General features: G+C 35.8%; 1 protein-coding gene across 2 annotated transcripts in view; it reads right to left on the reverse strand.

Moving 5' to 3' along the window:
• The window catches only part of kcnq2b (potassium voltage-gated channel, KQT-like subfamily, member 2b), a 35,332-nt gene extending 29,326 nt beyond the window's left edge, over positions 1 to 6,006 (reverse strand). For both annotated transcript variants that reach the window (XM_026212944.1, XM_026212943.1), the window contains exon 1: positions 5,461 to 6,006. In XM_026212944.1, the coding sequence (XP_026068729.1) occupies positions 5,461 to 5,753 (293 nt within the window). In that variant the 5' untranslated portion in view covers positions 5,754 to 6,006. The remainder of the gene's footprint in view (positions 1 to 5,460) is intronic.
• Between the last annotated feature and the right edge of the window lie 6,494 nt (positions 6,007 to 12,500).

Raw genomic sequence — 12,500 nt, forward strand, 5'->3', positions numbered from 1 at the left:
ATAACCGATATGCTGCTAAATAAGAAAACATCATTATATCAGGAAAAAAAAATCAGGAAGCTCAATTCTGCATCCTACAACACCATCAAAAACATGTCGACGACATGTCAGTGTGTGTGTGTGTGTGTGTGTGTGTGTAGTTTATGAGCATGTTAGGACAGTGTGCTTGATTGATGCTTTTCTCAGGGTTGTGACACACATGCTGCAATAAATATAGTTAATAAACCACTAAACTGACTCTGATGAGCATCTAATGCATCATGAAAGCAACATACCAATATACAGAGTTATACATGCATGCATGCATTTTTAGTTCAATTTAATAGAGAATGATAAATGGACCGAAGCCAAAGACCAGAACAGACGGCTTAATACCAACACATGCTTACACACACACACACACACACACACACACACACACACACGCACACATCAACAGTCATGATGAAATGCATTGCTCACAGCTTGTCAAACACCTCAAACCTACATAACAAAAATAAAGATGTGTTTGCTCAAGATCAATCAAGATCTGACTTATTCTGCTCTAAAATGTTCAGTCCAATCAGTTCCCGATGGAGAAAATACACTTTTATCTCCAGCTTGACAAATAAAATATGTAATTTTATAAAAGTATAAAGGGTTGCAAAATGCAAATAGTTTAATGTTGACTTCATCTCAGTGTGTGAAACAGCAGCTCTCAGATGGTGCAATTCAACCCACAAAACTGTAAAATGATGTCAGTCTGCAGAAAGCAGAAGGCTTTATTTATGCAGTTTCATGTTGTTTTTCCCTCTAACCAGACGTTTGCTCTTTGACTTTACTTCCCCGACTGACACAGTCCTCTGATTCACTTTAAATGTCCCGCGACCTGCAGCTAAACTCACATTTTCCCTTTACTACAGAGAGATGAGTTCACCTCTAAATGTTTAAAATATTCAAATGCTTAATGTTTTGGAAGAAGTCTCTTCTGCTCACCAAGTCTGCGTTTATTTGATTGCAATACATCAAAAATTGTGAAATAATATTACAATTTATAACAGCTGTTTTCAATGTGAATAACTGATCAAATGTAATTTATTGCTGTGTATTAATTGCATTATAATATGATGATTTGCTGCTCAAGAAACATTTGTGATTATCATAAAAAATATGTTTTTTTTTAAAGAAATCAATGCTATTATTCATCAAGGATTCATTTCATTGCTCAAAAGTAACATTTATAATGTTACAAAAGATTTCTATTTCAAATAAATTCCGTTCTTTTGAAATTTCTATTCATCTGTGAATTCTTAAAAATAAAAATTTCTGAAAATAATATTGTGCAGCACGACTGTTTTCAACACTGATAATAATCAGAATCAGTAAATCAGTATATTTTCATGATTTCTGAAGATCATGTGACACTGAAGACTGGAGGAATGATGCTGGAAATACACAGAAATAAATTACAGTTTAACAGATATTCACACAGAAAATTCTTCTAGAAAGTTATTTTACATTGTAATAATATTTCACAATTTTTACCATGTTTTTGATCAAATAAATGCAGCCCCGGTGAGTGGAAGAGTGGAAAGTCTTGATTATTCCAAACCAGTCTGGCAATATTTCAAGCTTTTTTGCAAACCAAATGAAGAGTGGAAAAAGAAGCTAATTGTTAGATTTGGGTTTGTTCCTCTCACAAATCTTTTATATAACACGTCAGCACTACAAGCTTGAACTGAATCTTTGGTCACTATACATCAGTGCTTCAGCTCATCAGAAAGTGCATGTTTATGAGGTGTGTGTCTCGTTCATCAGTGTAATGGTGTGGTACACTAACAGCTCCACATGAACCGGAGTGTGTCAGATCACTGCAGGGCCGATGGCCTGAGACCATGCTGCTTTTTTCACAGCAAACTTAAATGGTGGTGCCTGATTCACACCTGAGCTGAGAGCTCACACACACACACACACACACACACACACACACAAGACGATGCAAAAGTGTATTTTCACAAAAAAGCTAGTGAAAACTAAAAAACCCGTCTGGAAAGCTATACTGTTAAAAACTATTCTAATTTGAATGGTAAAATACTGCAGTAAAAAATTATTAATTGGTTAATGATTAATTTACATATGTGCAAAACTGCTCTAAATCTAACGGGAATCTAATGGGAATCCTACAGTAAAATACTGATTTGGGTATTAAAAATTGTGAATTGTGGCACAAGTTCTTGTGTGAAACATTGTCTTGCATTCAAATACCAGTTTCTTCTTATGGTTTTCTTATTCATTGTATACATTAGGCTTTGTTATGTTACATTTTCTGTTATTAATTGCATGTTTATTGCATTATTTTATGGTGTTTTGTATGACAGGGTGCACCTTCTATATATTAGTGTTTCAACATTGTGATGATCTTTGATTCATCTTGTGGCTTTCTCTTTAACCTCTGTGCACAAAACACATTTTAATAATTTTAACTATTTAAGGTAATGCAATATAATCGTTTTTTTTGTTTGTTTTTTTTTTTACCGTAAACTTAATTTCAATCAGGAAAACATAAAATGATAAGATTTATTTCTTAAAATATATTTTACATTTTAAGGTTCTGGCAACTTTTTTTTTTTTTCAGCATTTTATTTTATTTATTTATTAATTTTTTAAGTGCATGATAGCTTCAATTGCATTTTCTTTGTGAAATACTCACATTGCACGACTTTACTGCTGTTATTTGGTGAACATCAGCAGCTCTAAAACACAGTAAGAGCAGCAGTTTTGAGTCATTTATTTATTTAACTCATCCTCTCTGGTTTCCAAACTGTCTACTACGATTAGCAGTTTTTGCTGACTTGAGCGTGTTACTCAGACACGACACGGTAACACAGTGGTTTAGACACATCTGCAGCTAAAATAAGAGTGCAGTCCTGTTCCTAATGCCACATCAACACTTAGCTTTCTAGCTTAAAATATAGCATTACGTATAGCATTTTTATGGCATGGAAAGAAAGCTTTGGAGGAACCACGAAGAAACCAATCTTGTATCTACACCCACTCAACTGCTAATTTAACCAGATATAATCCAAAAACTCAGGATTTATGATAACATTGACTAATGAGTCCATTGTTTAATTAAATATAATGATAAAGAGTAAGCCAGATAAAGAGAAACAAGTGCAGTACATCAGATAGGAAACAAAAGACTGCATATATGGAGAAACGGGGGAGAAATTATTTATTTTTAGCGATGAAGGCAAAAAGATAAATAAAGATGGCTTAAAGACATTATGATTGGCTGGTTTTTATTACAAAACATATTATATTATAGACCGGAATGATAATACAAGAACATAACATATTAATATAACCATGCACTATTCATTTATTAATTATTTCACCATTAGTAAGGGAATTAAGTACACCATTAAGAGTCCATGTTGCTGTTTTGGGCTGTCTGAGGTGGTATGATTTTATTTTTTTAACATTTTAAAAAATAATCACAAAGAATGGAAAAATTTCCAAAATGCAAGACGAGTACTGCTATAAAGATATTTTATATAAAGTGAAAAAAGCATTATTTGTGAATCATTTTGGCACTTTTTACTCAAAGACTAATGACAAATACAAAACCTATGCTAAAAAAACAACAACAAAAAAATATTTTTTGTAATAATATATATAGCATAACAAGAAATGCATAAGCCAGCCATTTCTGACCAGAAACAACAAAAGGTGAAAAAAAAGGAACAAAAATTATATATTTTTTTTGAAGTTATGAAGTTACCCCATGTGAGAGTCCAATCCAATAACATTAACTAGCTTTTTTGAAGAAAATGAAAATCCTCTCCAGATCAAAATGAGTGCAACATAACAATAATGATGTTTGTTTATAAAAGGTTTTAAATGTTCAGCGAGTGTCAGTGCTGTTCCTGCTCATGCATCTGTGTCTCAGGATGCTGTGAGAGTCACAGGAGCTGTTCACAAGCCGCGGTGCTGAAACTGCCTCACATTGCCTTCAACGAGCCGCTGACTCACGCTTAATTGAGTGAGATTAGACGCGGTCGGAGGGCAATGCTGTGAAGATACTCGCACTGGTATCGCCTCAAAACAGAGGCAACATCTGCAGCTGATATCACCAAACATACTGGAAACACATCATTACACTTTATATATAACAACCGATAATGTTGACATTCGGTCAGTACTGTGGGATATCTTAAAGCAATGCCACATTGCATGGAAACTGATCATATGTGGTATTTTCCCTGATTAAACTGTTTTTACAGCGTGTTTAAGCGATTGCAGCTGTTTGCTTGTCTTTCTGTCGTTGGTGTGTGGCTCTGATTATGCAGCGGTTGATGCTGATCTCAGGTTAATAATAATGATACAGGACGAGGTACAAAAGAGAATGAGAAACAATACAGCTCTGGACAAGCTAAAACAAGGGGATTTGAAACCAAATCTCTTTCAAGCTTGAGATGTGCCTCTAAATTACATTAGATTGGATTTCTTCAGCTTGTAACAAGAACCTTCAAACACCAACACAATGTGTGCATGAAATCTGAGCGTCAAAAGATTCTCTGGGTGAATAAAATCTATTCATATCACAAAACAAGCTTTCAGAGTGTTATAATGAACCACCAGAAACCATGTTCTGCTGCTAAAACAATCTCCAATTAACAACCGTCAAATGCATGAAATGCACAACAGAAATGCAGCAGATGACAGTTAATTACTAGACCTTCACCATGAAGAACACGAGTCTCCAGCAGAATGATTCATTGCCGTCAAAACATCTCAAAGGCCTCAAAATCACCTCGGACTTCAGAAGGTTAAAAATTTCACACTTTTCCACAAGGAACAGAAGTCATATGTATACACAGTAATCATGAATCTGGCTCTAAACTGAATTATTAATACCATTAACATCGCACTATTGCTACAATCCTTTTAGAATTATATAATCAGCGACCGGAAAGAATTGCAGCATCTTCTCTTGCCATAACTTCTGCTAAATGCATGACATGCACAACAGGAATGCAGCAGATAACAACAGTTCCCAGTCATGAAGAACAACAGCCTGAAGTCCCAAACAGAACGATTCACTTTAGGAAATAAAAGCTCTTTGGGCAGATATTCATCTGAAGCTTTTTAGCTTTTATAGCTTTTTGGGAGTATGAGAACAGACAGAGAACAGAGAAGGAAAAGTCACATCATGTTCTAGCTACTAGAACAATCCTGCCACACTGTAAACATGTGAAGCCCAAACACAATCATTACACAAGGGTACTTTAGGCTCTAAACCGAACACTTAATGTTAAAGAAGCACAAAAGAACCTTTTGTTGCAGGGATATAAAAAAGGAGCCTCTCTTCAATCGCTCGAGGAATCACGACCCCGCTGAGCATCGCATCAAAAGCACGCGCAAAAGCGAGATGATGCCAGTGCGTCTCCAGAAGCTCTTTGTTGTGATGGTACTCACACGTAAGCGTGGTAGATGAACGCCCATCCGCGAGGTCTCTCCAGAACATTGTAGAGGAAATTCTGCAGGCGTCGGTAGAACGCGTTGCGCTTCGGCGGCCTCTTCCCGGAGATGCTGGAGCGCTGTTTGCTCAAGATGCTGCCGCGCTTCGTCGCCTCCGCGCCCGCGATCAGCAGCGCGCCGTCTCGGCTCGACTCCGTCGCTCCCGCCTCGAGCCCCACGAAACCCACCTTCAGCTTCTTCTCGGCCTGCGGGGCGGGATACACGCCGCCGTTGCGGGATTTCTGCACCATGCTGGAGGTGCTGCTGTCGTCATGGAGATCCGCTGGTGCTGATGCTGCGGGTCTTCCGCCCTTCGCCAGGTGCGAGCATCACTGCGCGCGAGATGTGCGCGGCGCGGAGGAACGAGAAGCCAATAGCGACGCGAAGACGATCTGCAGCCTACCTCTCTCTTTCTCTCTCTCTGTCTCTCTCTGTCACACACACACCATCCCTCTTCACTCTCTCTCTACACAGGTTTGACTCTCTCTCTATCTCTCCCTCTCTCTCTCTGTCTCTCTCTCTCTGTCTCTCTCTCTCACACACACACACACACACACACACACACGCACAAACGCAAACCCTCACTCTTCACTTTCTCTCTCTCTCTCTCTCTTTCTCTCACTCACTCACTCACACCCTCCCTCCCTCTTTACTCTCTCTCTACACAGGTTTGACTCACTCTCTCTCTCTCTCTCTCAAGTCATCTTTATTTATATAGTGCTTTAAACAAAATACATTGCGTCAAAGCAACTGAACAACATTCATTATGAAAACGTAAAAAATGATAGTTAAAGGCAGTTCATCATTGAATTCAGTGATGTCATCTCTGTTCAGTTTAAATAGTGTCTGTGCATTTATTTCCAATCAAGTCAATGATATCGCTGTAGATGAAGTGACCCCAACTAAGCAAGCCAGAGGCGACAGCGGCAAGGAACCGAAACTCCATCGGTGACAGAATGGAGAAAAAAACCTTGGGAGAAACCAGGCTCAGCTGGGGACCACTTCTCTCTCTCTCTCTCTCTCTCTCTCTCACACACACACACACACACACACTCCCTCTTCACTCTCTCCAGAGCTAGTTTTGGTGTTGAGAAGGTAACTACTCCTGTTTGAGTTTCCAATGTAGGCATATTACAGGACCTTATAGCCATAAATGATGCTTGTTTTATTTCAAATCCAGATTTAAAAGATAAATGGGCTTTTTGTGGTTTAATTAGCTTAAGTTGGTCGCCCTTCTTCAGACTCGCCTGATTATTTATTTTTAACAGCAGGTTATAGGAATGTTTTATTTATTTATTTATATTGTTTTTCAATTTGAACTTATATAGCATAACCTGTTTGGGGCACGCATAGTAAACTTACCTTATAGCTATAAGTGATGTTTGTTTCCAAACCCTAGATGAAACCTGTGCTGGATAGTGATGGTTGGAGGTGAGCCGATGTCTAATAAGACAGGTATTGATGGATGGATGTATTATTGATCACCGTCTGAGTTCTCTCTGGGAATCAAAGGCCATGTGAGAAAGCCAAAAATCACTGGCAATTTAACATAAGATCGAATAAAACACAACAAACATTTGTTTTCTGATGAAAAAATAACCAGCCACGAAAGCTTATTTATCAGAAGAGCGGCTGTGATAACTCATCAATATCTGAGCGTGTTTGTAAGAACAAACGCAGAGCTGCTTTTCATCTCTTCTGGGTTGTGTTGCCATGACAACATCTCAGCTAACAATGAGTCCTTTCAGGTTGTGCGTGTTCATCATCATCATCATCATCATCTTCATCATCATTCTTACAGTACAGATGATGATGGTAATCATAAAGCATCACAGAATCAGCAAACACTGCTAAAGGTCATGTCAAACAAAACACACTTACTGTACATTTACAAAGATGAACAGTTGAGAACTGAAACATAAAGTCATTCATCATTACACTTTTATAGAATATCTCATAAACATGAGTTTATATTTCTTATAATATATATCTCATAATTCTGAGGTTATATCTCGTAATAATGAGTTTATATCTCATTAATTTGAGTTAAAATGTCATAATCCTGATTTTTTTCGGAGTTTATATCTCATGTTTCTGAGTTCATCCAAAGTCCTTTTAGGCAAGTCGTGCCACTCGGCCGCCATCTTGGCAGCTATTTCGGACTAACAAGACCAGCTCCTAACTAAATAAATGGTGAGAGAGTCAGAACTGCACTTTCATTGGTCACCGGAACATAAAAACTGCATGTATAGAAATGTCGTGTCACGATATAAAATGCATCTTGTTAGCCCGATGCCTTCGCGTTGTTATCACCCTCTTCAATGTGGAGTCCATCTGATCTTCTACACCAGGCGGCAAGGAAGTCGACCGGAAGTTGAAGTCGGCCGGGTGCCGCCATCTTGTAGCAGAACTTCACTTGCGTTAGCATCCCATTGACTCCCATTCATTTTAGCGTCACTTTGACAGCGAATAACTTTACATCTAAGGCGTTTAAAGACTCAGTTTGTCCATTATTTATTTCTAAAGATACACGACAATGTATAAAGGGCTCCATTACCTTCTATGTTACATTATGGCCCCGTAGAAACAGTTTTTGTAAAAATAGGCTAACGATTGCGTCATAACCACTCGTCTCTCTGTCGCATTACCGTACAGACAGGAGGAGGAGCTCGCAGGCAATTAACTTAATATGGCGTACTGGCGTTACATTTTAAAATACTATACGAAATAATTAATCAGAATACTTACTCCTGCTCAGTCACGACAAAGAACTCCCCGCTCAAGCTCGCCGTCTCTGCAAGATTAACGCACTTAGAAGATTTACATCTGTCAGACAGGTTGCTGACGTCGTCAAGCTTCGTTTGAGTCTGCGCGTCAGAAACGGAAGTTTACGCTAAAAATGGGCTTCACTTGTCTCAATTGAGTTCCAATGGGGTCGCTGTGTCCATTTCTTTTACTGTCTATGTTCTACAGACGGCAACTCGCTGTTGCCAAAACGTCTCCGTTGTCACAAAACCTCAACTGTGCGCATACGTCAGTGGAACCAGACGATAGGCTTAAATGTTTCCCGTTAAACAAACAAACATTAAACAGCACACAAACACTAAAGCTAATCCTCCAGAACAGACCATCTGGCTCTGCTGAAGATGAAGCCACTGAAGCTCAATGAAGCCACTCCATAAAGCCAAACGCTCTACTGTTGGTGAATGCTGAAGATGTTTTCTGAAAAACACACGGGCTGATCAGTAATGGTGATCTTTCAGAAACTCACCATCCTATTAAAAAACTAAAGTTCTAAAAAAAAAGGGGGTCTAGAAAGTACAGAAGTACTGTAACACGTTGGATAAAGCGTGAGATTTTTAAGCAGAATGTGTGAAATAGTATTTTCTTGTAAAACATACTCCAATAATCTTTGTAAGTTACTTTGTACAAATAATGATGATAATTGAAAATATGTAAATGCATCATAGATACAAGATCTTACACTTGTTATCTCACACTCAAGATGGAGGAACCAACAAAGGAAGACATGATACAAAGTGAGAAATTATGTAGAACAAGCCAATGGGAGCTCATTTCACCATATAAAATATAAAAAAGATCATTGCAACTTGTTATCTCATAATTCTTACTGTACTCAAAATTGCAATATTAATTTGGAATAAACAGAATTATCAGATATAAATTCAGAATAAACTCAGGATTATGAAATATAAATTCAGGATTATGAGATATAAATTCAGAACTGTGAATTATAAACTCAGAATTATGAGATATAATCTCAGAATAAACTCAGGGTTACGAGGTATAAACTCAAAATTACTAAATATAAGAACAGAATTAGAAGATATAAATTCAGAATTACGGGATATAATCAGAATGAACTCAGCAATACGAAATATAAATTCAAAATTACAAGATATAAACTCAGAGTTACGAGAAATACATTTTGAATTATGGGATATAAACTCAGTATTATGAAATATAAAGTCAGAATTACGAGATATAAATTCAGAATTACGGGATATAAACTCAGAATTACCGGATATAAATTCAGAATTACGGGATATAAATTCAGAATTACGGGATATAAACTCAGAATCACGGGATATAAATTCAGAGTTACGGGATATAAACTCAGAATTACCGGATATAAATTCAGAATTACGGGATATAAATTCAGAATTACGGGATATAAACTCAGAATCACGGGATATAAATTCAGAGTTAAGGGATATAAACTCAGAATTACGGGATATAAATTCAGAATTACGGGATATAAACTCAGAATTACGGGATATAAATTCAGAATTACGGGATATAAATTCAGAATTACGGGATATAAATTCAGAATTACGGGATATAAACTCAGAATTACGGGATATAAATTCAGAATTACGGGATATAAATTCAGAATTACGGGATATAAACTCAGAATTACGGGATATAAATTCAGAATTACGGGATATAAACTCAGAATCACGGGATATAAACTCAGAATTACGGGATATAAATTCAGAATTACGGGATATAAATTCAGAATTACGGGATATAAACTCAGAATTACGGGATATAAATTCAGAATTACGGGATATAAACTCAGAATTACGGGATATAAATTCAGAATTATGGGATATAAACTCAGAAATATGGGATATAAATTCAGAATTATAAGATATAAACTCAGAATTACGGGATATAAATTCAGAATTACAAGATATAAATTCAGAATTATGGGATATAAACTCAGAATTACAAGATATAAATTAAGAATTACAAGATATAAATTAAGAATTACAAGATATAAATTCAGAATTATGGGAATTAAACTCAGAATTACGAGAGATAAATTCTGGTATGTCATAATAAACACGGAAATGGAAGGAAAAAGTTAGAATTGCAAGATAAAACATCAAAGTTATCGTTTTTATAATTATTTTAAACTCTGTGACAGAAACAAAAACAACAAAATTGTGAGATGCAAACTCAAGACTTATGAGATAGCCAGAAGTATGAGATATGAACATGCACAACAAACTAAATCAAAAACTCAGAACTGTGATGTTTATATATGTGTATATATATATATATATATATATATATATATATATATATATATGTATAGATATAGATACATATAGATACATATATATATATATATATATATATATATATATATACATTTTGTGGCAGAAACAAGCTTCCATAGGAAAGTGTAGAGTGTCAATGCACGGAAAGTTCAGCATAAGGCAACACCAGGCTTCAAACCAGGCAAGATGGACACTGGACCACAGGAACCCACGGCGGGACGAGAGCCAGAACCTTACGGGGCCACAAAACCTTCTGCTGTCCAGATCAGAGCTCACGGCATCAGATCCTGAGATACTGCACGCTTACATGGGACACAGACAGGATTTCAATGACCTGAAAATATACATACCTTCATGCAAAGGGAGTTGCTTTGGATAAAATCATCTGTCAAATGCATTAATGTAAAAGTAAAACAAAAATTTATTTCTGATGTTATTACATTAGAAACAATACCAAAGCCAGTATATACCATTTTACTAATATTTTTGTATTGTTTCCATGTAGAAATGTCTAAACATTCTTGTTTATCTTTATTAACATACGTGATGCGCAAGATATTATGTCTTGTTTTCTGAAAAAATTCTTTAAAATTAAGTGAGTTTAAGTTTTAAACAAGAACAAATATCAGAAAAATAAACTAGTTTCCCCCTTTGATTTGATTTGTAAAAACCTTTAACATAACACATTTGTTCTGGAAATTCATGCAAATTAGTGCATGCATGTTTAACTAAATAATCACAGGTTTGCATAATTAAACATAATATTTTGGAAAACTTTTGTAATCATTGCAAAAAAAAAAAAAAAAAAGTTAACAATTAATCTTAATGTAATCAATCAACTGGGAAAATACACTAGTTCTTCCTGGAGTTAAGTTTATTTTCCTTGCAAATATTTTTGCCAGATTTGTTATTTCTATTTTGCTTCATAAGTAAATTAATCTTGTTTTAATAATGTTTGAATATTTAACAAGATTTGATAAGAAAACAATTTTTGGAAGTGAAGAAGTTGGGTACGCACACATCATGTCCACTTAAAATAAACGAAACATGAGGTAAGATATTAAGGAAAGCTCCAGCAGATGACATTTGCTTTGATGTTTTCTGATTGAAAGACAGAGAGACATCTTTAGGTTTAACTGAAGAGTCCAGATCCTCTTTGGGTCGCTCACAGAGAGATGTGTGTGTTTATGGCGATGGTTTCGACGAGAGGAAATCAATGCCATGAATCCAGAGCTGTTTGAGCGAACGTGAGTCAGCAGTTCACACACCGTCCCATGTGTGTGTGTGTGTGTGAGTCAGTCAGGATTGAGTTTCTCTCATGTTTTGGGACACAGAAACAACTCATTTCAGCTTTAAGGGGAAATACAACAGGATCAGTCTAACACTGTATTTAATTAAAGGTAAGATAAAGGAAAATGCAATGGTCAGTTGAAATTTTTTTTTTAAGTGGAAAGAAAACATCAAAAATAAACATCAAAGTGTTCATTTTATTGCACTTCAATCTTTATCAGATTTTAATTTGAATCCACATCTTTGAAGTTTGTTTCTCCTCTTCCACAGTAAACACACAAAAACTTAAAACAGTTGACAGCTTTATTCTTAAATTCTGAAGAGTTTAACCAAGTTTTTTCTTTCATATATTATCCACCTTATTCATATTATATTTAATTTCTAAACAACATGGTGAATTTTTTTTTTTTTTTTTCTGGCTGTTGACAGTCGTTTTTGATTTATGAAATGATAAAAAGAGAAATTCAAAATCTTTAACTCTACATTTTAAGAATCTTCAGATTTCTGTTCTTGAATTGTTTGCAAATTAGTGCATATTTAACTAGATAATTATGTATTTGCACATTTAGGTGTTTCTAAAAACTGTACAATAAAAAATGCAATCAATCAACTTGCTAA

This window comes from Carassius auratus, chromosome 31 (assembly GCF_003368295.1).
Source record: "Carassius auratus strain Wakin chromosome 31, ASM336829v1, whole genome shotgun sequence".
NCBI classification, from domain to species: domain Eukaryota; kingdom Metazoa; phylum Chordata; class Actinopteri; order Cypriniformes; family Cyprinidae; genus Carassius; species Carassius auratus.